This window comes from Pyrus communis, chromosome 17, assembly GCF_963583255.1.
Source record: "Pyrus communis chromosome 17, drPyrComm1.1, whole genome shotgun sequence".
NCBI lineage: Eukaryota > Viridiplantae > Streptophyta > Magnoliopsida > Rosales > Rosaceae > Pyrus > Pyrus communis.
In genome coordinates this window covers 7,192,918-7,218,764 of record NC_084819.1, presented here as the reverse complement: position 1 = coordinate 7,218,764, position 25,847 = coordinate 7,192,918, and the positions used below count along the sequence as shown (strand labels likewise).

General features: G+C 37.4%; 2 protein-coding genes across 3 annotated transcripts; both read left to right on the top strand.

The window, feature by feature from the left end:
- Positions 1–9,432: 9,432 nt before the first annotated feature.
- On the top strand, positions 9,433–12,230 carry LOC137723279 (IRK-interacting protein). Of its 2 annotated transcripts, XM_068462437.1 has the most exons (3): positions 9,433–9,675; positions 9,815–11,197; positions 11,787–12,230. In XM_068462437.1, the coding sequence occupies exons 1-2, from the start codon at positions 9,586–9,588 to the stop codon at positions 11,189–11,191; spliced, it is 1,467 nt and encodes a 488-aa protein (XP_068318538.1). In that variant the 5' UTR covers positions 9,433–9,585; the 3' UTR covers positions 11,192–11,197; positions 11,787–12,230. The 2 variants fall into 2 exon arrangements, with proteins under 2 accessions (XP_068318538.1, XP_068318537.1); XM_068462436.1 differs by lacking the exon at positions 11,787–12,230 and having other exon boundaries at positions 9,435–9,675; positions 9,815–11,367.
- Positions 12,231–16,225: 3,995 nt separating this feature from the next.
- Positions 16,226–25,576, top strand: LOC137722741 (SNARE-interacting protein KEULE-like). The gene is made up of 21 exons (XM_068461817.1): positions 16,226–16,538; positions 17,447–17,505; positions 18,039–18,120; positions 18,745–18,823; positions 19,344–19,394; positions 19,688–19,784; positions 19,905–19,937; positions 20,143–20,268; positions 20,350–20,541; positions 20,621–20,704; positions 20,794–20,892; positions 20,976–21,049; positions 22,583–22,679; positions 23,206–23,331; positions 23,415–23,510; positions 23,586–23,702; positions 23,779–23,856; positions 24,528–24,718; positions 24,886–24,976; positions 25,064–25,153; positions 25,254–25,576. Exons 1-21 carry the CDS (start codon positions 16,463–16,465, stop codon positions 25,305–25,307), a joined length of 1,992 nt encoding a protein of 663 aa, XP_068317918.1. The 5' UTR covers positions 16,226–16,462; the 3' UTR covers positions 25,308–25,576.
- Positions 25,577–25,847: the final 271 nt, after the last annotated feature.

Below are 25,847 nucleotides of genomic sequence, written 5' to 3'. Positions count from 1 at the left end.
TACTAAATGAATCTTAACCGTTGGTGATTGAATGTTTCAGAAGTTACCGTTGTAGTGAGATGTCATACATTAAATTCAATTTCCTTGTATTCTAGATTTGTTGGACTTGTTTGACTTTCAAATTCTTGATTGTTTTTATTGCTGTAGTTTTGCGAAACACGAGGGAAAATTCAATATGAACTTGCTCACTATGGTGTTATGAACTGCATTGTTGGGTTATATGGTGTGTATGTCGCTACTATATCTCACCGTGACACATGTTTCATTTCTAAGTCTTGAGAAGCCTTCTTGAAGGTCGTATGCATTAAGCTTTGTCACGTATCACATTTAATCCTCAGACTAATGGTTAGTCTGAATGAACTATCCGGATATTGAAGGATATATTGCTTTTGAATATTTTACAATTTAGCCAGTCATGGTAGGCACTTACCTTGGTTAGAGTTATGTGTAACTGCGGTTACATTTCTGGTTTGGCTATGGTATTGTTTGAGCGTTCGTATAGAGATTTTACACATGGAACATGTTTAACAAATGAGTATTGCAAACAGGTATTTGAATGATCGAGGTTACGATATAGAAATTATGATTATTGTTGATGTTACCCGTGAGGGTAGTGGCGTGAGCAAAATATTGCACCCTCGGAAATTTGTTAATTCCTTATCGAGACAACAATGGGTATCGAGGGCTGCAGACTGTAATATCAATAACTTACTCGTTGGGTTCGTTAAGCAAGTAGACAAGTAAGTCATTTAATGTTAGCATTTGTATTTACTTATTTAATTAATTATTCATTATTTGGGCTCGACCCAAAGATTTTACATGCTTATCTTCGGAGTATGTAACGCAACGAGTGCGTCGGTGAATTTTTTTATGTTTAGTTTGGATTTTAGTGCAATTATTTTAAATCTTACACTAATATACACGTAGTTTGGCGTATTTTATTATATACCTATTTTGACTTTCTACTTTATAAAAGTATTGTATTATAGTATTATACTGAAGGAGAAGGAAAATTTGAGTTTGGAGGCATGAAAGCGGAATCACTGCACTCCGATTGTGACACAATGGCATTCTCTTTTATGCAGGCCTCCAACTTGATTTCTTCTTTATCATCTTCTTTCTATCTTAAGTATTTTAATGCATAGCAAGTGATTTTAAATTTCAGGGATGAAATTTTTTAAGGTGGGTAGATTGTGACAACTCATCCCTAATTGAACGTTTTATAAATTTTAAGAGCGTGAATTGACGAAAATGCCCTAGAGGCAAGGATTTTGACTTCTGTTGGCCATTGCTTGGAGAGATGTATGAGTCATTTTTTTGGAGTATTTGTGTAGTAATCATTGTCACGAACGCATAGGTGAAAGCCGTTTGCGAGTCTGGATTATAGCGGTATAGTTACAGATGTTTGAAATTGGTTATTTAAAGTTTAGCTATAAATAAATTGAACTCCCACTTTGTGGGAAAAAAACCAATCAGATTTTAAGCAAGAATAAGGGGACCAATCAACTATTTTGTTTAAGTGACCAATTAGATATGTTAGAAGGAAGACCAATCAGAAATTAAAGAAAGGGATCGGCGAATCAGGAAGGAGAGAAGAACCCCATCCCTTTCTCTTTCAACCCGTGCACACCACACAACCCAGTTCGACTTCCCATTTTCCAAGGCCGATTCCAGCCAACTCTGGTGGAGTTTTTCGACGCCACCACCACTATCTTGAAGCTCTCATTCCCCTCTACAAAACCCACCCAAGAACCACCTTGATTAACTACGGTATGTGGCGGTTTGAGGCCACGAAAGTTGACGAAAATCCAACAGTGCTTCGGCCACTCTTTTCATTTTTTCGGTGAATCGACAAAACGATGGCTGATGCCACCACTTGGGCTTTGTAGCCCATCATCCCAGGAGAAAATCCCGACCAACCTTGACCCCCTTGGACCACCGTAGTCGACGAATCGACGCCAGGAAGCTTTAGGCACCCGTCGGTTTTGTGGGCAAAATTGACCATCTTCCGTCCACTTTTAAACTTCGTGGCCGGTATGAAAGTTGTTTCTCTCTTTGAGATCTTTATTTCTGTGAAATTTGAGAATTTTTAGAAATAGTGGAATTTTTCCGACGAACAGTGGCGGCCAACCATCGCGTGCGGCGGTGCGTGGGCCGAAACATCTTTGGCTAATTTGGATTCTCCAATTCTATATTTGACATCCATTTAGTGAAATTACAATGTTTTAATGTAGTTTCGTAGTTGACCACCTAGTTGGCCGTCACGGGGTCTTTGCATTGATTGACGAACCGACCGTTGGATCGTCACCAAACCTTAGTACCTTATAGTATGTAATATTTGAGGACCATAGGAACTTATGGATCGGGAATCCGACGTATGGATCTTTCCGAATCAGATTTGTAAGTTCGTAAAATAAAACATCCGCCGCCACTTAATTTTAGCAAGTGGCGGAGATCCGACCGTTGGATCGTTCCGCAACTTTAGGATGTTGTTCTAGAAGCATAATGTGGATCTTTGGAAGTTACGGATCGGAAATCCGATGTACGGATCTTTCTGATTGAGTTACGTAGGGTTATGGACCTTACCATTGACCTTTGATCGACGGTTGACTTTTGGTCAATGGGTCTCAAATCATTCTAGAACTTCCTTGGGATGTGTTTTATGTAAGTGACATGTTTTATTGATAAGAGTTCTGAGACGTGATTGAATATTTGTTCTAGGTGATGATCGTTTGTGACGTCTTGATATTCATGCTAAGGAGTCGTGGCACGGACCTCAGGTGAGTGGGTCTTTTCCTTTTTATAGTATATATATGATTGATAGTTCCACAAATGCTTTTAAATTGATTTATGCATTTTATGCCATGTTAATATATATTTTAAAATACTATGATATGGTTGAGTTTTAGATTGCATCATGACATATCCATATGTATATTACCTGCATATAATTGTTGTGAATGCTTGGAAGTGCTAAGGTGAATGTGGGACGCGTAGGTAAGTTCAGGTGAGTTTATGGTGTTGTTTGAAATGATTGAGTTATGGCTTGACTATATTTATGTTTTATGCAACTCCAACACTGTCGTACAGGTTGCAATAACAGGCAACTCCGACACTGTTGTACAGGTTGCAATAATAGACAACTCTGACACTGTCGTACAGGTTGCAATAATAGACTACTTCGACACTGTCGTACATGTTGCAATAATAGGCAACTCTGACACTGTCGTACAGGTCGCAATACTAGGCAACTCCGACATTGTCGTACATGTTGCAATACTAGGCAACTCCGACACTGTCGTACAGGTTGCCTATGAGTCGTACATGTTGCATTCGACAACTCCGACTTATGTGTTATCATAGATTGATTTATGAGTCGTACAGGTTGAGTTAGGCAACTCCGACTCGTGTGTTATCATAGATTGATGAGCACCTGATTTTTTTTATATATTGCTGCTGATATGTAGTGATTTGGAATATTCTTGGATTTACTGTTGATTTACATTTGATTTCATACTTATACGTAGTATGATTTCCTGGAAACTATATAGGTATTACAGCGAGGGATTATAATGTTTAGAAGGTCTTTATTAAAGTGTTATTTTCAGGCACATTCACTCTTGTTTTTTTTTATCCCTCCAAGTTCTAGTAGCAGAGTTTTCGTATCGATGAGGATTCGTGGCAAATCTTGGTATTGGAGATTACCTTCGATGGTATGATTTTCAATCCACTCTGCTGTACTTTACTTATGCTCTGACGTCACGTGTGAAATGTGTTCATTTACTTATGCTCTCGTATTTAGGCACTTTTAGGTTTAAATTTGTTCACTTATTCCACATCACTATACTTTATGGCTTCGTCACCTTCCAGGTGTCGGCCAACACAACTTGATTCGAAGTCCTAGTGGACAATCCGGATCGGGATGTGTCACCACAGCCACCGCCAAGCCAATTCTATCGCACATTGACTTGCTCGTTTTGGTTTCCATTCCAGAGGTGATTGTACTTGGGTATATGAACTTGCTACTATTGTTTGTGATCTCATTGAGGAGGAAGCTTCCTTCACTTATATTGTCCAGCATTTTTATGGCTCTTAATGAAAATATATCCTGCCTTTATTCAAGAAACCATTCGTTTTTGTTTCGCATACTTCTAGTAATCATCTTTCCTAAAAATGAACACCAAATAAATTAGTTTTAGAGATTTGATTAATAGTGTGATCATTTCAGTATTAAACAACATACATGTCCCTGTGTGTTTAATTTATAATAATTAGATAATTTTGTGTCAAAACATTTAGTAACAATTAGGTATCAAAACATTTATTAACAATTAGGTAACTAAGTTATTTTTATTCATCATGGTTGATTTTTTTAATTTTTTTTTTCATGAATTATCTTCAAAGTGACTTAAAATGAGGAAATTTCTTTTCCTATTTAAGAGAGTACCTTGCGAGATAAGAAGTGAAAAAAAAAAGGTAAAAAGAGAAGGTATAAAGGAGAATGTATGTAGTTGCATTCCTCAACCTAAACAGTTCAAAACTAATTGTACAAATTAATCTAGTCCAATTTTAAAGGAACATGTCAACCAAGTACATTTTTATATATTTTGATCGGAAAGTTCAATTTGAAATAAACGATCATTTTACATAATATAGCTCGACACATAGTAAGGAAAAGAAAATACTCTCTTTATGAAGGCAATTTACCGCTTATGGTACATAATCATGTCTAAACGATAAACATCTCTTGTATTATCATTCATGATAAGTAGGAATTGGATTTACTTCAGACATTAGTATCTAGAGTTTAGTGATAAAAAAATTTGGTGTTTCATTTGTGTGAAAAATAAATTAAAGTCTTTAGATTGTGTAAAGTAGGTCAGAATAATAAGTTAATGAGAACAGTATAATTCAATTAGTATATCATAAATTTTTTGATTTCTAAACTCTGAACACTAAAATTTGGATTTAATCCAATTCCCGATAAGTAAACATAATTGAGTTTATGAGGGAGAGAGTAGGGGGTTAGCTGCGCGTGATGCTTGATAGGGAACGGATGACACGAGTCAGCGGCAAAGTTTTAAGGCAGAAATGGAGCACGACTGCATGGACCACTCCCATCTCCTCCACTTGGCAATGACTCCTCAGCCCCTACGCTGTCTCATTTATTAACTTCACATGCACACACCACCTCTCTCTCTCTCTCTCTCTCTCTCTCTCTCTCTCTGCCATTCTTTCTTTCATCTATATATGACTACTACACATTGGCGGTAAGGTTTTAACGCCCTCAAATGATAAGGGATAAAGATACAAAAGCAAAAAAAATGATCCCATTTGTTTAAAAATTCATCTCTAATAAATGACTGTGCTTCAATTTTATGGAGCATATTAGATTATTATTTGTCTAAAAGGATATCAGATTGGCCAAACATAGCCCTCATCTTAGCACGTTTCTTTGAACCTAACTCTTTAGTTGCAATAATTTATTCAAATTCAAAGCTAGATTTGAAAACATCTAAAAGTAGTTTAATTGAACTAACCAATAAATTTAAAATATAAACTAAAAACTAATAAATTATTAAAAATGTTATATTTAGCCCATTGAGAAATAATATATAAGAATGGTCTAATATTTGTTTATTTAAAAATAATTTTTTACAATACAAAACTACAATAAAATTCTTCGGTTAGAGATGACGAAAGAGAAACCAGAACAAAGGCCCAATAAATGCGGGTAGCTGGGAGAAGAGGAGGGAATTTAAGATAGCACTAAATGCGACCAACTTACAAAATACATGGTCATAAATAACTTTGATTGATTGAGTACTGGATCAATCACTTGATGCCCTCCAATTCCCAATTCCCCATGCCTCACGCCTGTCTATCTTCTCCTTATCTCGACCCGACACAGAGTAACTCTCAATTTCGTGGGAATGCAAATGCATGTAATTAATAAGAACCCAACTATAAACAATTAAACATCAACGAGGAAGGATACTATACATGCCGTAGTATAAGTATCTACAGTTAGCATGCATGCATGAGCATGTTTGACAAACAAGGATTTACCATACGTTATTACAGGTACCGTTTGGTACGTGGGACGGGACGGAACAGAGTGGGACAAGGCGTTCCGTCCCACGTTTGGTGCTCTTAAAACGGGTGGAACGAGCTGTTCCACGGGACGAGTTTTGGGTGAATTTTCGTTCCACCTCAACCCCCTGGAACGACTCGTTCCACATCTGTGGAACACAAAATTATAACCTCTCCGTCTCCTTCTTCTTCCTCCTTGTTTCCATCCGAGGGCATCTTTGCTCCCGCTCCGTTCCGTTCCGTCCTGTCCCGTCCCATCCCGTCCCATTGTGTTCCGTCCCGTCCCGTCTGCATACCAAACGATACCACAGTGACGTTTCGTGTCAAAAAAAAAAAAAAAAAAAAAGAAAAATTTGTCACGAAACTTCTTGTTTCAAATGGTCAATCATCAAAGTTCCTTTTTTTGATTTAACATGATCTTGTTTGTTATCCATTTTTTATTCTCGTCAATTAACTAGATGCTAGTCATTCGAACAAGAATCTACATAGTGAAATGAAACTTTGATTATATCATAATTTATTGAATACTTGACAACAAAACATATATCAAATTTAGACATTCATTTTAACTTTTTATACACTACTTTTTGCTATTAAATTCAATAAATCATACGAAAACAACGAACATGAATAAACATGAGCACGTCAGAGGATAAAAATGATGTGCTAATCAAACATAATACATCAATAAAAACTTGCTAGTTCATGTGAATGATTTGCCATGACATATTCATAATTGAAAGTTGGAAACTCTCTAAATTCTAATCAATGTTTTCCTTGTTTTGGAAATGCGTATGATATGCGAACGGATGAATTGATATCTACCTAACCTAGCTAGGTTTCTAATTGCCTTGAATGATTCAAAATTCCAAAGACACACTAATTAGCATTTGTTACTACTCATTCGTTTACACTCGAAAACTCATCACATCAGGTGGACCAACAAAAATTAATGTATCAAGAATTCTTCAGAGAGTATGTGCAATGTGAAAGTGAGTACTAATTAGTACACGGTTTTCAGGCTTTCGGCTGCGGGATTTTTCAGGAACCATCACCAGCTTCTTAATTACTTTATCTCCTTTCAAAATAATTATTATTGAGTAGTCCTGCAAATCAACGGTTAGATTTTACGTAAAAGGAACTTATAAATCTTTACAACAGTTAAATTTTGAGTAAATTAAACAAAATTGCTTCAACTATTAGATCAGTCACAGTTTCATACCCCATTTTTAAAAAATGTCAATATCATACCTTATCTACAAATTTATTACAATTTCATATCTTCCGTCAGTTGTCTGTCAATTCTTCCGTTAAATGCTGACGTGGCTTGAGGTGGGACCCACTTTCTATTAAAAAATTAATTTAATATTTAAAAATTTTAATTAAATATTAAACATTTTAAATTAAAAAAAAAAAACCAAAAAACCAAAAAAAACAAAACCCACACCTAGATCTTCCCCATCGACCCGTCCCCCCCAAAAAAACCTTCCTTCACCACTCCACCGCTGCCTCTCTTCCTCCATATTCACCACCCCACTGCTACCTCTCTTCCTCCATCTTCACCACCCCACTGCTACTTAATCTCTTATCCTGAGCCACCGATGCGCCGACCTTGAGTGAACCAGGAAGATCCTTGACGGCGCGCGAAGCCACCTCCTAGATCATTGCCGTCTCCTTGTTTAACCTGGACCTGAACTCCTTGAGATCACGACGGTAGTTTTGGATGATAGACTCAGACTTCGTCGCAAATCAAACCTCTGAAGTTCCAAGCCATGATGCTGTAATTCGGATGCAGACTGCGCTTCAGTTCCTAGTTCGGGTTCGGGTCTACGTCGTCATTTTGGGTGTCCAGGTGCAGATTGTCGGAAGGAAGGGGGTCATTTGAGAAGACCGACTTGAAGAAATCCATGGGTGCAGACCAACTTGAAGATTTGGGTGTAGGATCGGAGGAGAGGGTTGGGTGGGACACGATGGAGAGAAGGTAGGAAGGTGATCAGAAGTTTTAGGGGGGGAGGGGATCTGGGTGTGGGTTTTGTTTTTTTTTGGTTTTTTTTATTATTTTTATTTGTTAGTATTTAATTAATTTTTTTAATATTAAATCAAATTTTTAATAGAAAGTGGGTCCCCCCTCAAACCACGTTAGCATTTAACGAAGGAATTGACAGACAACTGACGGAAGATATGAAATTGTAATAAATTCATAGATGAGGTATGACATTGACATTTTTTAAAGATGAGGTATGAAACTATGACTGGTTTAATAGTTAAGGTAGTTTTGTGTAATTTACCCTTAAATTTTGTATAAAACTTATGTAGCGCTGGACCCATTTAGCCCTGCTCAAGGACATAAGCTCAAGGAAAGGCCAGAAAAGCCTAAGGCCCAAGGAGTTCGTAAAGGGGTGATCGAGTGCTCATGCCAACTGAGATGAAAGAAGGACTACTACTGACCGCGCATAATACGTGGGCGCTCTGACAGCTTTATGGCATAAGTCTTCATGAACATAACCACTCAAGTGCTACTTAGACCATTCAACAACGTGCAGACAATAGCTAAGAGACGTCCATTATGGGGGTCGGCGAATTGGAGAGAATCGAATGAATGTATTTGTCGAGCGCTATTTAGCCTTGAAATCAATATATTGATAGCAGCACAGTGGATGTAGCCTAATTTTGAGGAATGAACCACTTACATTTTTAAGTGCATTTAATAGCCAATCTTGTAAACCCATTTAGCATAATTTAATTAAGTTTGTAGCCTTACAATTTTAATTGTTAACAACTTATACAACTAAATAACATGTAACATTGTGATCGAACTCCTACGATGATATTGCATTTAATCATTGGAAAATCGCTTCAAAATGTTAAGCACTTGTTATATGTTTTCATTATGGGGGTTGGCGAATTGGAGAGAATCGAATGAATGTACTTGTCGAGCGCTACTTAGCCTTGAAATCAATATATTGATAGCAACACAGTAGATGTAGCCCAATTTTGAGGAATGAACCACTCACATTTTCAAGTGCATTTAATACTAGCCAATCTTGTAAACCGATTTAGCATAATTTAATTAAGTTTGTAGCCTTCCAATTTTAAGTGTTAACAACTTATACAACTAAATAACACGTAACATTGTGACTCCTACGATGATATTGCATTTAATCATTGGAAATCGCTTCAAAATGTTAAGCACTTGTTATTTATTTATTTAATCAGCCTAAAATTTTAAATTAGTGTCACATCCGAGAGCGATTGTGCCGCTAATTAAAAGAGAGGGAAAATAAATGGTTGGAACTATCCTTGTTGTTTGACCGCGCGTGGGAACCAAGCTTTACCTCCGCCCCACCATCGCTGCCCGACGAAAATTTAATCATAAACAAAATGAAACAAAACAAAAACACTCAGGATTCAGGATAAAGAAAAATCCCACGTATATAGATGTGTTCGTGACCCCAAAATCCCATACCAAAACAAAGTTGCAAAACGAACTCCATGGCTCCTCCTCCTCCTCCGCCGCCGCCGCCGCCGTCCTCCTCCAAGTCCCCACCTCCCCCTCCTCCTAAACCCTCCCATTTCACCCCCGTAAGTCCTCCCTCTATTCTATCATCTGTTTGTTTCTCGGGAAAACAATAAAGTTTTGATCTTTCATGTCAAACTAAAACAACCCATTAATTAGTTTTTAATGTTTTGTTTGTTTTTGTTTGTCCGTTGGTTTTTGCAGATTCAAGAGTGTGATAAAGAGGAACAGGAAGATGATCTCTGTACGGAGTCAACGGACAGAGGAGCGGCCAGTACTGCTACCACTCCAAAGCCGACGCCTTCCGATCACAAAAACGGCAGACGCCACAGCAGAAAACGGTCGGAGTCTGCGGAGTCGGCTAAAACCGAGGAAGCAGCCGACGGGTCGGTGTCCTGCAACAAGTGCCGACCGCATGCTCGCGAAAAGATCTCTGTCGTTCCGCTCGAAAACAGGACGTCCCTGTCGTCGTCGACGGCGAGCCCCAACGGCATTCTCAGGTCGATTTTGTCGTCGTTTACTCGGAAGAGTCCGAAAACGCCGACGACGGCGATGGACTACCCTGCGGCGGCGAGGGAGGAGCAGTGGAAGATAGCGGTGGCGGAGCTTTCGCACAAACTGGTTCACGCTACGAGGAAGAGAGAAGAAGCGCAATTGGAAGCCTCGAGGCTCAAATACTCCATGGCCGAGCTGGAGAAAAAGCTCAACAAGCTCGAAATCTACTGCCATGGTTTGAAATCTGGGCTCGACGAATGCAGCAGCAGCAATTCATCTCCGTACCAGTTGACCAAAACCCATATCAACCGGCGGCGGAGCTTCGGCGGGTCAGGGTCAAACGACGTCTTCGAGAAGATGGTTGTCGAGAATTTCCTGGTTTCCGTCTCGGAGGCTCGGAATTCGATCAGGGGGCTGAGCCGGTCGCTCACGATGCAGCTCCGCCACATGGGTTTCGGAAAGGTGAACGAGAAAATCTCCGGGCTTCTCCAACCGTACGACGTGAAGCTCTCGATTTCGAAAAACCCGAAAAGCTTGCTGTTTTACTTGGAGGCTCTGCTGAACCGGGCGTTCTTCGACGAGTTCGAATCCCCCGGGTTTCAGAAACACTCGGTTGTCCAAGTTCTGAACCCGGTCGAGCGGTCCGAGGCGAACTACACGTCGTTTAACGTCCTCAGGGGATTAACGTGGGACGAGGTTTTGATTAAGGGGACTAAGCATTTTAGTGAGGAGTTTAGTGGGTTTTGTGATCGGAAAATGAGTGAGATTGTGGCTATGTTGGGTTGGAATCGGGCGTGGCCCGAACAGCTGCTGCAGGCATTTTTCGGGGCTTCAAAGAGTGTGTGGTTGGTTCATCTTTTGGCGAATTCGGTTCACCCGGGGTTGCCTGTGTTTCGGGTCGATAAAGGGGCCGGGTTCGATCCGGTTTACATGGAGGACATGGGCGGGGATAGGGCCAGGAAGTTGGTTCCGGCGGTGGTGAGGATCATGGTGGCGCCGGGGTTCTATGTGTATGGGAGTGTAGTCAAGTGCAAGGTGATATGCAGGTACAACACCAGCAAGGGTTTGACTCAGTCCCCAACTTAATTAGAGGTTAATCAAATTTAATTAGTTTATTGTTATACGTGATCTGCTGCTGTTTTATGATCTAATTATGTGTTAATGCTTTTGTACTTGTTGTGTTGTGTAATTTGGTGTTTGCATGGGATATGTTAATTTTGACCCTTTGGGGTCAAATGAAGGTATAAAGTGGCCATTTTGTTTGTTATGTTTTCTTTAATTATTCACAATTTTGGTTTAATTAGACCAAATGTTCACTTGCTAGGTTTGAATTACATTTTGGAAATACGAGTAATGCGACACTTACCACTTGTACCATTATTTGTACTATTTTTTTAAGAAAGTTTTAACGAAACATTTCCCGTACTGTTCATCTTAACGAAAAAGAACAATTTTACTCTAAAAAACCACTTCTGATACTATTCATTTACAATATCTTTTTGTCTTTTTTATTAAAACTCAAAATTTTCAAATCATTTTCATTAGTTTTTCTTATTTTAATAGAGTTTGGGTCTCACCTTCGCATGTGTTTACTAAAAGCTTGTTTCAAAAACTTACAAGTGTCACAAGATAAAATAATGATTAAGTTTGCTGATTTTGTTTTATTCATTGTTTGTTACAGCCCTGTTGGTACTTAGGATATTAAAGACTGGATGCTTTATCCTGTGAATTATTTTTGGATCTTCTGCAAATCAGTTGAGGTGTGTTCATGTATCAATTTGTCTCATGAAATAATAATACAAGCTCGCCTTTTCCGTGCATTGCAAGCACAGTACCCTCTGGTTGAAGCTGAAAGCCACTACTCAATATATACGTATACGTGAAACCAAAGATTTTTTAGCGTTCTCATAATGCTTACAGCTCGCACCGGTATTTAAACGGCTAGATTGAAATGGTGTTTGTTTTGTTCATTGGTGCATAATTTCGCTCACGCTTTATCATCAAAGCCACAGAGTGTTGAAGCATGCCTGCAACTTCAGTTTTGGATTTTAGAGTTGAGAGAGATGTTTGATGTTTGCTTTTTCTTTCTTCTTTTCCTATTTAATTGGGGTTTTGGGGGAAGAGAAAATTTTCATTTCTTGGGCTTAAAACCTTTCTTTAACTTTTTATGATTTGTCTATCTTTGTTTTCTTGCAAGTTATCTTCATCGCATATTGATTAGAGTATATGTGCTTTTTTTATGCATCTGCGTTAGAATTCTCCTATCTACAACGAAGCTCATTATCTCAAAAGCGAGAGAAACTCCAATCCTTTCTTTCCTTTATTACACCCCAACCACATGGAAGGAACATGGGGACGTAAGAAAAGAGATCATGCTTCCATCTCCATGTTTAATTCAAACGTAGCCGGCTTATGTTTTGAGCGTGAAGCAATGCGAAACCAAATACCCAACTGTGAAAAGAGGCAATTCAGCCGCTCCTTCCGATACGGTTACCTTGTTGCGACTTCAATCTAATCACTATCTTTGCCGTCGGCATCCGTGGTTGGTGATATTAAAAGAGAAAAAGAATAGTTTTCTAGAGTTGTGACATGATGCCACTAAGATTTTACCAGCTAATGATTATTAAGGGAAGGTTGATCACCAACAAGCAAGAATCGAGTAGAAGGGCACATGATTTCATATGGTGTTTTTGCCCCACCGTGCAGTTGTCCCTCTGAGGCCATACAACACCTGCTCTTTACAGGCTGTAGATGTATATAACAATTTTGGAATTCTTCGGATTTACCTCATCGTTTCATTTCTCAGTTCGGCCGATTGGTTTTATGTGAAATTGTGAATACAACGCCAATTGGTAAATGCCAGAAGTGCATACATTAAATAGGAACAATTCATGTGTATATTTACAGGAACCATTTATGTGTGTATAACTTTATAAACGACAATTGCTGACAAGAAAGTTCGAATGTTGCGCGGTTTGTACCCAATATTACACCATCGGTCCGTAAAATCGAGGTTGTTGGATGAATGGTGTTCTACACCGTTGAATGTGAGGGTCGTTAAAGCTGATGTGGAAAAATTCTTTTCGGTTGAGTTGTTTGAGTTAAAAGTTGAGAAATAATTATGCTCAGGGGGCATAATAATTCGGATTACTTTGCAACCCAAAAAATAAGAAAATTTGAAGACTATTATTGTTATTTCACATCAAGGCCTTAAGCAATATCATATTGAAAATGGTCGTATGCAAAAATCTCGACTTGAAATAAAACATCATTGGTATCCTCCTTATTACGGATCAACCACTTTTGTTTTCGTTCACTGCCACAATGTTGTCCTGTTATAACATACAAGGACATTTCCAGTGAAGTTAAAATGTTTGAATTGGAAAGAGAGAGAGAGAGAGTAGAGTTTGGTGCGATTCAATTTTAACATGTTCGAAATTTTCGATCTTTTTTTTTTTTTTTTTTTTTTTTGATGTTTTGTTTTGTTTTGTTTTGCTAGTTTCTTTTATGGTGATTTGAAATGTTTTAAATTGGTGGATGGACGTGGAGCTCACGTCAGATTATCCGGGAATGAGGATCCTCGCCGGATCCACTTCGTGAGGATTCCAGTTATCCTCAAATCACATTTGTTTATCGTACAACATGCGATCATAAATTATTGTAATTTTTTTTATTTAAAATTGAATATAAACAGTACCTGATGAAAGCTGGATGCACGATGTACGATGAACAAATGTAATTAAAGGATCCTTTAGATCCTTACAAAGATGATTCGACGATGATCCTCTCTCATCCGTAGGAGAAATGAGAATCGGGGGTTGTATTTAATTTGAATTTTAAAGGATAATTCTTTTAATAAATTTACGAATATTCAATTAGGATTTGAAGCGGTCCTTTAAAATTTAGAGTGTATTCAATTCGTTATGATAGTTTATTATAATCCTTAGAAACTTGAGTAAGGATTTAAAGAAGTTTATAACATTTCAAATGTATTCAATTTTAGAATTGATTTTAAAGATTTTTAAAAGGATAAGGAATTCGACGAAATTTGAGAGATTTCATAGTGTAGTTTAAGCAATCACAAATCTCATCTCACCCCCTATGGTTTCGAGGGAATTGAATTAAAATTTTACATGTAATCTCTACAAATTAATTAAACTTCATAAAAATTTATGGATTCATAAATCTATAGAAGTCCCTCAAAATCCTAATTGAATACATCCCCAAACTCTTGCATGGTGAAAGCATGGACGTTAGTGATTCTTTTTTATGGAATGGACGCTCGTGATAGAAACAGCTTGTTGATTTTTGTGGTTTGTCGTTGGTTTTGTGGCAGTTATCCGCATACTCTTTTTTTAGTATGACGGCATATTTTATATTAAGAGTGGGGGGAGTATGGTAAGCGACACAATGAGCAACCTAATTTGGTATCGAATTCGCCATTTGCGAGATTCGAACCTAAGACCTCTCACTTATAAGTGAAGAAGAATACTATCGGATCATAATAGTAAAAAAAACTTGATCCTTTTAAAACCTGTCAAATTATCAAGTTAATCGCTATTGTGACAAGACACTTTTGCCCTTTCCGTATTGCAAAAGCCATCCCTTGATTTGAACATTTGCACCTGATCTCTCAACTGAAGACATTGCTTGGTGCTTTGCACTATTAATATCAAATTTTGTTACTTAGTGGGGAAGGTAAATGCTACAAATATAGAGAGGTCCATTTCCTCTCCTAAAAAGTCAACACCAGGCGTGTCTGCTCGATTGAGATGAGGACTCTATGGAAGTTTCTCCTCCAATCATGGGCTCACATTTCAAGTTATTTTTATTTATTAAAGAAATTTTCAGTGTACGACCCGTACATCAAGTGTTAAAACACAAATGGAGAGAAGTTTTTTCTTTTTTTTATTTCTTCTCAAAGTGTCTATTTACTTGTATTATGACACTTATTGTACCTAATTGTATTCCGGACACGTAAAAGTTTCAATTTATTGCCCCTCCCCAGTCTTTCATTTGTTCAATAATTGGAAAGAACTGGTTCAAGAAGAAAGCAACAGGCGACAAATGACAAGTATTTTGTAAGAACTGCAGACTGGTCCATATTTGCAGGGTTCAGAATAACAAATTCATTCATTCATTTAGGGGTGGGTGTCGGTGGTTTGGGTTGGTTTTGAGCCAAAATTGAAACCAAATCAATTTAGTCGGTTAGGCCAAAATGACAGACCGAAACCGACCAAGTTGGGGTTGAAATCGATCAGGTCGGTTAACCGACAGTGACGGATTGGTTTGGTTTGGTTCGATTCTCGGTTTGTGTAAAGACAAAATTACATAACAACTTTCTCTGTCAAAAGCTACAGAACGTAGCACCAATATGAATGTTTGTTAAAAGGAAAGCACAAAGGGACTCTTAAACTAATTAGGTTTTGTTTTCATGTAGTGAAAATCAGGTAACTCGTAAATAACTAACCATTTATATTACTGTACGTATTAATTATGATTAAAAAAATAAAATAAAATATATGCGAGTCAGTTCGGTTTAACCACTTAAAATTAAAAATCAAAAAAATAAACCAAACCAAACTGTGGGTGCCGTTCGGACAATTCAGTCTGTTTTATTTTTATTTTTATTTTTTTTAAATGCCCAACCTTACATTTATTCATTCAGAATACCAACTTCATCCATTTATTCATTCAATTATATTAAAAAAATCACCAGTTGAGTAAAATTGAAATATAAAAAAAACAGCTCAAAGAAAACTGAAATAATTATTTGAAAACTTGCACTGAGATTATTCTCACATAGTACTATGATTTAGTTGTATTTATCTTCATTTATATCTAAATGTCTTAGGTTTTATTTTTACTAAAGATGATTTTAAATTACATTATTGCTAATTGATTGTAAGTCTTAATCAATTCTCCACCTTTTATTATAAATAAATATCGTTTGTTAAAAAAATAAAAATCCTACAAGTTCCGGGTAAAACAGAAACATAGAATTTTCCGTTTTCCTCTGAAAAAACAAATCAGTCTAGAAAGAAAAAAAAACTGTGAAGAAGAGATCAAGTCTTTTCGTTTCTCATTCTCTCTCCTGCTTATGTTCCTCTCTCTCTCTCTCTCTCTCTCCCTCTCTCCTCCATTCAGCCAACACGTCATCGCCGCCCCTAAAAATCAAACTCCCATTCCCTTCCCCGTCTAACTTCCACTTGAAGAAACCAAAGAAAAACATTTCCCCTTTCTCTCTCCTCCCACCTCCGCCACTACGCGATATATCTCTCTCCTTCCCGTCTCCGACTCTTTCTGCCAGCGAATCGATCGGCCTGGAAAGGAAGGGAAGGAGAAAAAGCGCGGACCATGTCGTTCTCTGACACCGACTCCTCGTCGTCCTACGGCGGCGACTACAAGAATTTCAAGCAAATCACCCGCGACCGTGAGTTCCCTCCCTCTATCCTCACTCGCTTTCGTTTCAATTCCACTTCAATTTCTCTGATTATTAGTTTAATTAATACTAGCATCTTAATCAAGCTCTAAGCTGATGAATTCGTAGTGTAATTGGTTCAGAAACTTATTGGTTACTGAACAATTTTAGTGATTAAGTAATTGGCAGTAGAAGCTACAACTTCAATGATTTTTTGGAGTTAGTAATAATCTGTGAGGTTACGTCATAAAATCAATTGCCAATACGGGAGTAGCCCAACTTACCTATAAGCCTATGCAAGGTCCTACCTCGTAGGATTTATTCTCAACACGCCTCCCTTGCATGAGGTGAATTTTAAGACAAAACAAACGGGATGACATGGAGCGCGTGTGGCCGTTGAGCTTCACACGCGGGACAACTTGCTCTAATACCATGATGAAAGTTGAGCTTCCACCGTAAAACCAATTAGTAATATGGAGAAAGTTGAGCTTCTACCGTAAAACCAATTAGCAATATAGGGAGTAACCCAACTTATTTATAAGCCCATACAAGGTCCCTCCTCCCTTCTAATGTAGGATTGATTCTCAACATCTGTGACTACAATTAGTAATCGCAAATACTCAGATGGATGAACTGTACGGTGAGAATGAGGTAGCTACGTTATTGGGATTTCGGTAGGCCGGGAAAAACCAAATTATGCGTGCAATGTGGGAGGAGCACTGATCCTCTGCGGTGCAATGTGCAGCAGCTAGGCTGGTTTTTGTAACGATGTAGCAGTTCAAATGTTTATTTTTTGGGCGGGGTTGACCATCTTGTTCTAGATATGGACCAAGATCACTCTGTTACTGTTGTTTATAATTGATGGTGATTTGTTGTTGCATTGCCATTTTGTGACTGATTTTTCGAAATTTTGTGTTTAGGATTGTTAATTGAAATGCTTCGGTCTTGCAAAACGGGGGACTCAACAGCAACCTGGAAGGTAAATGCAACTGGTATTATGATGTCACTTGTGGTACAAATTTGATATACATAATTTTTTGTGATTATAAGTTTATGTTCGGATAATAAGAAGTGCTTACATGTGTTCCAGGGATTATAGGATCTAGGAATGGGCTACATCTATTATGAAAGTATTCGTTTTGTAACACTCGTAATCATAGACATAATAATGAACTTGGAAAGTTTTTGAACCTCAACAGGAAACACGTGTTGTTTGTGCTTATCAAGTGTCTAGTACTTGTTGGGATTTTTCTCGTCTATAATTGATAAAGTACACTATTTTTATCATTATGTACTGTGGAATAGAGCTTGTAAGTGAATGATTTGATCAAGTACTGAATGTACTCTCTAATAGTTGGGAAATATAACAGGTGTATCTCTAGGGTAAAGGAATATTATCTCTCTTTTTATTTGGTGAACCCATTGTCTCTCTTATAAACTCATGATAATTTTCAATGTGATGATATTCTTCCTTGTGTACTTGCAATTTTTATTTGATTGCTATCCCTGTAGGTACTTATCGTGGACAAACTTACTCTTAACATAATATCTCACGCGTGCAAAATGTCTGATACGACAGATGAAGGTGTTTCAGGTAAGAATCAAAAGGACTCTTCCTGAGAAATTATACTTTTTATTTTTGGCCATTGTCTTGGTATCTGCTTTCTGGCCAATCTATTTTGTTGCCAGCTGCATAAGAGGATGCTGCATCGTCATGGTATTCGATAATTGTTAGTAGTTATTTGTTAGTCACATTTACCTAACCATATAACAAGGTGCTGCATTTCTTTGGCTATATATCAAAAGGCATTGCACCTCCCAATCTGGTAGCATTTACTAAATGTCTGGTACAATATTCCACACTATAAAATTGTCAGTGCTACTGTAGAAGCCCTAATTGGAAGCTGCTGACTGGTCATTGCATGGTATATGATTATTTTTTATTTGACAAGTTACTAAGTTATATCTGTTGTGTAGTGTCGACGACATGAAATTGATGCAATTTTGTTCTTGGTGTGTGGTCAATGAACATGTATTTAAACTTTATATGTCATGTGTTTATAGAATTGTGAATAATATGTTGTTGCCGTTTTAAGCTGATAACTGGTTGCCCTGTTTTTTGTCTCCCGCTTATTTTCTGAAGCCAGTCATTTAACATGTTGTATTGGTAGATGGGCTTTGTTTTTCATTTGTTACTACAATTCATATTTTCTTGCAGTGATTGAAGACATAGTTAAGCGAAGGCAGCCAATGCCCTCCAGGGATGCTATATACTTCATGCAGCCTACCAAAGAGAAGTAATTCTTTTTAAATTTTTGTTGGAGAGAGAGGGAGAGAGAACTATAATGTTTTTATTTTTGTAGCATATTACCAGTATGGTTTCTTAATGAATCTTGTTAGAATATGAAACTATTTCCAGAGAACATCCAAACACTTAGCTTTTGGGAACATTGGTAACTAACAAATGTACCATGACATTAGAGTGAGATCCTACAACTCTACCAATTTATATATGTTTTGGGCTCTTGAAGGCTGGAGAGAGGCCCACACATGAAGGGATGTTAGAATGTAGAACAATTATTGTAACATATTTTACAACTTAAGGGTTTGGGAATGGTGACCCGAACAAAACTTGACAAGTTACAAGTTTGAGACTCAAAGTTTGATTGAATTGTTAACTATATTATTAACTTTAGGGTTATCCAGCTATCCTCTGTTCTTACTCCATCTGTTTTCCCTGTTTGTGTATTCCCTGTTGGTACGTCAGCCATATAGATGGCAGCCTCTCTAACTTTCTCTCTTTGGCGTTAATTGCAGTGTTATCATGTTCTTGTCAGACATGTCGGGAAGGTCACCATTGTACAGGAAGTATGTGCATAAATATCACTCGCCTTGTTCTAGTTCTTTTTTATTTTTTGTTTTTGAACAAACGATATTATCTACACTAAGGGGGAGGCGGTGGGCTTAAGCCTCACAATGGGCTAGCAATAATGTGATTCAAATTCGCCTTTGGCGAGAATTGAACCTTAGATCTCTCACTTACAAGTGAAGACGAATACCACTAGACCGAAGTACTAAGTGGCGCCTTGTTCTAGTTGATTGTGTGATTTTTATCATATTTAGGTTTGAAGGTTCTAATGGTTCTTTTTTGGTCTTTACAGGGCATTTGTTTTCTTCAGTTCACCTATTTCAAGAGAATTAGTTAGTCACATCAAGAAGGATGGAACTGTGTTAACTCGGATAGCTAAATTGATTGAGGTTATAGCTCTTTTTCAAACATATCCTAGATTGATAAGTTTGCAGAACTTTATGTATCAGTCAGTTGTCTTCTTTGTTGTTGGTTAAAAGTAAGTAGATGCTGATTTGGCAAATTTGCAGATGAATTTGGAATATTGTGCAATAGACAGTCAGGTATGTGGTGCTATTGCAGTCAAAGTTTTGGTTTATTTGTAGTCATCATTTTATATTATATCCTTTTCAAAAAAAAATTTATTTTATTTTATATTTAAATTCGGGGTTCATGTGATATTAAGCTTCAACCTTCGTAAAAATTTACAGCAATTTGTTGGAAAAAAAAATGTTCATGGCTTTTCTCTTTTGTAATTTCTTAGCACAGGCTTTTGTTACCAACAACGAGAGGGCTTTAGAAGAACTTTATGGGGATGATGAGGATTCACGCAAAGGTGTTGCATGTTTGAATGTGATGGCTGCTCGTGTTGCCACAGTTTTTGCTTCGTTAAGGGTACATGTTATGATGATGTTAAATTTTGATTGAAGTTTTAGTACAGGTTTTCTGAAACATCTATTTGTTTTTTATTTCTAGGAATTTCCTTTTGTGCGTTATCGAGCTGCAAAGTCACTTGATGCCACCACAATGACCACTTTTCGTGATTTAATTCCTACAAAGCTTGCGGCTGGGATCTGGGATTGTCTCATGAAATATAAAACTACAATTAAGAACTTCCCTGAGACAGAAACATGCGAGTTGCTTATCCTTGACAGATCTGTAGATCAGGTTTTTAGGTGCATGTGTTGGTTATGCGTAGTGGTATTGGCTTTATTATTATAATGAATATTCTCATCTGAATTTTCAGATTGCACCTATCATACATGAATGGACATATGACGCCATGTGTCATGACTTGCTAAATATGGATGGAAATAAGTATGTGCACGAGGTAAGTTGAAATGTCCATTTACATAGATGTGCTTTCAAATTCTGTATTTTTTGTCTCTTTTGGATGCTTTATAAAGGCAATACTTAAAGGTTCCAAGCAAAACTGGTGGTCCACCCGAGGAAAAAGTGGTTCTTTTAGAAGATCATGATCCTGTCTGGCTTGAGCTTCGCCACACACATATAGCAGATGTATGTCCTGTGTCTATTTGTATTTTTCAGGGTTACACAGGCATAAATTAATTAATTTTTTCCATCACAATGACCTTTGTCAGGCTAGCGAACGACTGCATGATAAAATGACCAACTTCGTATCAAGGAATAAGGCTGCACAGATCCATGGTTCAAGGTTCGCGTGTATTTATTTGTTTTTGTATTTTTAATAAATTCTAATTATGTACTTGTTTTCTAACTTTCTTTTGAGTAATGAATAGCTGTTTAACCCTGTTGTTTTGCTGGAATTTAGATCATGAATGGAATTTGTTTTGCTTTTCCATTAATACACAAACTTTGACTAGTTTGAAAGGAAACATGAGGAATTTATGCACCCTGTTCAATGGGCTGATAGAAATACGGGAGTAGGGCTAACTGTGTAACTTCTCTTCCGATTCAATCATTCTATCGTTCTGGTCAAACAAACAGTGCCTAACTGTGTAGTGGCTCGCAAAATTTGCCTGTTCTTTTGTTCATAATGGATTTCTTAACTGGGTAGGAGTGCTTCTGGTTAAAAGTAGTTTGTGTTTTCTTCTGGAATAGTCAAGTACTAAGTTCTCATGAAACAAGGACCAGCTCAAGAAATTTGATGTCCATACATCCTTGATTTGTGCAAATCATTTTTACGTGATGAAGATATGTGTGCCTCATATCATATGTATTTCATTGATGCAAGGAATCTCTCCTCGTAGGGTCTGCCAACCTGACATTTTTTTTGTAACAGACTCATGGTTAATACAGCTAAACTCTGGTGCTGAGCATTTTGATTTTTTAAGTAGAAAGCTCATAATATGCGTAAACTATATGCAGTGAAGCCCATATACGTTATAATTCTGAACTTCCCTCTGGATCTTGTTCTTTGATGTATCTGGCAGTAGACTAAACTTAGCAAATAGAGAATAACTTGAAACACACAAGCTGGTTCGGCAGAACTTTTGCCTAAGTCCAGTTGTGATTTCTAGGTAGAGAAACCATGGCTTCTTTGATTAATAATGGAGTATACAGTGCTTTTGCAACCCTAGAACTAACCCCTCTTTTCTCTCGGCTTTCTGTTTTATCCACTGCTTTTCATCCTTGCCGCACCCTATTTATAAGTATAGGGTGTGGTTTACATGCCTACTTTCTGATTAGCTTTCATATTCTATATGGGATAGGAAAGTACACTTTATTTCCTATTCCAATTAGGCATCTAGAATTCCTAATCTAAATTCTAACTTAATTCTTTCCGAGTCCTTATAGAATAAGAATCTGTGCACCTCAGTTTTCCTAATACAATCCTAAACAAAATAGGACTTTAACCTTGACGAGCCAATTCCTAACAATATATGCGTCATATAAAGTTACTATTGTAAGATTGAATGAGCTGCATGCGGTGGGGTTATTGTATGAAGGGTAATAAAAATGTTATTTGGGCCCTGCTAAAAAATCTTGGATTACTTACATCCTCTAAAATTATTCATAATGTTACTTTCTGTATCCAAGAAAAAGAATATGAGACTTGCTCTTTTAGGAAACATTTATTATTTTCGTGCTTGTGTTTTTTTTCTATAGATATTAACTTAATCAACATCATTTTTTTGTTTAAATTTTTGAAGCTTATGCAAGTCTATTTGGTATGCCAGTTCGTGTTGTGTTCTATTTCTCACCTAAATGTTCATGTGTTATATAGAGATGCTCGTGAACTATCTACAAGGGATTTACAAAAGATGGTTCAAGCATTGCCACAATATAGTGAACAAATCGACAAGCTCTCCCTTCACGTAGAGGTTAGTTCATTTGAAGTATCTGTTTGATGCGCTAAATTCCAACAAGTCAAAATTCAAAATTCTGGTTAAAGGAATTTATGAAGGCAACTCATAAACAGTGTGACCATTGCTGTAGTTCATTTGTAATTCAATTAGTTACGAAAATTCTTAAACAGAAAAAACCTGTTAAATCAACGACTTTTATACATGGAGACATATTCATGTGGCCACCCTTTTGCCTCTTGAATAAATGTCGTCCAAATCTCATATTTATTTTCCTCTTTTTGCTCTTTTTCCACCTTAATGTTTCCACTGTCCCATTGTAAAGGATTTGTCTTTGGATGAGGCTTCATTTTTAAGCAAACCAAGAGAAGCAATAAAGTAACTGAATTTCTTGTTTTCACAGCAAATACAATTAAAAATTTAATGGATGGAGTAAGATTCATACCAGAAGTGATAACATATTGAATAACTGAAAGAAAATTTGAGCTGTCGGCTTTGGACATGGAAATCATGAGTGTAGGCAAATATTATTTTATTTCTCCAGATTGCAGGAAAAGTTAACAGAATTATCCGGGAGCTTGGGCTTCGAGAAGTTGGGCAGCTGGAGCAGGATCTTGTTTTTGGAGATGCGGGCATGAAAGATGTGATCAATTTTTTGATGACAAAAGAGGTAAGAAACTATATAAGTATATATTAGTGTGCAAGAAAAATTGTCATTATGTTCTGTAAACCATACATACCATTTTTATGCAGGATACAACTGGTGAAAATAAGTTGCGATTGTTGATGATTCTTGCAGCCATTTATCCTGAGAAATTTGAAGGCGAGAAGGGTCTCAATTTGATGAAGGTTGGTACCACCTGTGGTCAATTAGTGTGTCTAATCTCATTCAAGTGTTTACTGTGGTGCTTTTTTTGTTTTCAGTTAGCAAAATTATCACCCAATGATATGAATGCTGTGAATAATATGAGACTGCTTGGGGGAGCACCAGATAACCAAAAAAGCACCGGGGCTTTTTCTCTGAAGTTTGACATTCATAAGGTGAATGTTTACAGAATCTTTGAGAGTTCTTTCAATCGTTCAATCAGTATCTAACAAGGGGCTATTCAATTTTCAGAAGAAACGTGGAGCTAGGAAAGAACGTCCAAGTGAAGGAGAAACATGGCAGCTTGCACGCTTTTACCCAATAATAGAGGTACCCCTCCCTTTTTGGTTATTTTGTAGCCTACTTAGTCTATATGGGTGAATGGTCTGGGTATTGATAAATGTCGTGATTAGAACAGCCATATAGAGCTATGTTGGTATATGTTAACTCTTCCAATTTGCCTGTCAAATATCTCGATTCCTGTTTTTGAGACGGCCAAAATAAAATGTAACTGAGTTGCCTCTCAGTTAAATTGATGGCCATGTTCTTGAAGCTTTTTGATTTCTATCACAAAAAATATTAGTACTGGTAGTAATGGTATATATTTAATTGCTAACCGTAATGAGAAGGCATCTAATTATTGAATTATTGTGTGGTTCGAAATTATTGAATTATTCTAAGTAGAAGCTGTTATCTTCTTGAGGGTGTAGCTTCTAGCAAATTGGAGTGTTTGTAATCTGGGCTGCTGCATTCCGTCTCTTTTCTTTGTAATGTACTCTTGGTATTTTAGTGGGGCATTCACGTGACATTTTCTGGTGAAACTTGCATATAGATATGTTGTATGTAAATACTCATCCCATTGAATATGCACAGCATGCTACCTAGCGACTGCTATAGAAAGAGCAATTAATGGCTCCGTCTTATAGTCTTCATAACATATCATGAAACTTAGTTTCAATGATTGTACGAGTAATCAAATTACCAATCATCTCTTTGTTCAGGAACTTGTAGAAAACCTTAGTAAAGGTGAACTGTCAAAGGAAGATTATCCATGTTTGAATGACCCAAGTCCAACTTTTCACGGGAGGTCACATGTCACGGCAATAAATCATCCTCCAGTTGCTCATTCAATGAGATCAAGACGGACACCAACATGGGCCCGGCCTCGAAATTCTGATGATGGGTATTCAAGGTATCTTGTCATTCTACTTCATGGCCAAGAGTTCCTCATAATTAAAGCGTCCCTTATAATTAGAGCTACCTTTTGGACTGTTGCATTATGGAAATCTTCCATAAGTAGCTACTCTGAGTGCCGCTTGAATGATTTATTTTAACTATTCTCTCCTTCTGCATCCATAGTGATCCAGTATTACGGCATGCATCGAGTGATTTCAAAAAGATGGGCCAGCGCATATTTGTATTTATAGTAGGTGGGGCTACTAGGTCGGAGGTATGAACATGTTCCACTTGTCCCTAAATGCAGTTTGCGGTTCTCTCCTTTTCAAGCTTAGTGAGCTTATAAGTTGTTTCATTTCAGCTTAGGGTTTGCCACAAGCTCACATCTAAACTGAAGAGGGAAGTTGTTCTAGGCTCCTCATGTCTCGAGGATCCTGCTCCTTTTATTGCGGTAATCCATTTTAGTTTTAATCTGTAACACGCTTGAATCTGTGACGAACTCTCCTTCTTTCTCCCCTAACGAACTTTTTTTTTCTTCGAAAATGTTGCAGAAACTAAAGAGGATGACGGCACATGAGCTCTCTTTGGATGATCTGCAGATATGAAAGTAGAATCCACAGGAAAGGCTGGGAATGACATTCAGACCATTACCAGTTCAAGCTGTATTCATATATGCGTGCTGATTGTATCCATATTCTTTTCATTTGACCCTTTCTCAACATTCAATGTGAAAAACGCTACCATTTGATACCCGTAGGGGCGCTCTAGATATTCTTGAAGGAGCTATTTCGGGTTTCTGCCGCCGGCTCCATGTTGGTTTTGTGAATATGTATGATAATTTACATGCTGAGATGAATCCAAGTTACAAGCACTACTTCTAGGACAGATGAATTGAAACCAGACAATAGTAAACTGTCTAATTCATTAAAACACAACATAAACAAAACACAACAAGCGAAAAACATCAAATAATGTAACATCAGTGCGCTCGTATATCAATCAATCTACCACGGCCAAGCGTTTGATACTCTTTGCCAGAGACGGCTACTGGCTTGTTCCAGGACATGGTTTGGGCCGATTTCTCCTTCCTTGTCCAACAACTTAGCCAAACTGTCGGAGAGCCACTCGATATTGACACCCCTGGC

Excerpts from the sequence above, each read along its gene's own strand:
- LOC137722741 (XM_068461817.1), top strand. The coding sequence starts at position 16,463 with ATGTCGTTCTCTGACACCGACTCCTCGTCGTCCTACGGCGGCGACTAC. Across the intron at positions 16,539-17,446 it reads CAAGCAAATCACCCGCGACC|GATTGTTAATTGAAATGCTT; the intron begins GTGAGTTCCCTC and ends TTTTGTGTTTAG. Across the intron at positions 25,154-25,253 it reads ATCCTGCTCCTTTTATTGCG|AAACTAAAGAGGATGACGGC; the intron begins GTAATCCATTTT and ends AAAATGTTGCAG.
- LOC137723279 (XM_068462437.1), top strand. The coding sequence starts at position 9,586 with ATGGCTCCTCCTCCTCCTCCGCCGCCGCCGCCGCCGTCCTCCTCCAAG. Across the intron at positions 9,676-9,814 it reads AACCCTCCCATTTCACCCCC|ATTCAAGAGTGTGATAAAGA; the intron begins GTAAGTCCTCCC and ends TGGTTTTTGCAG.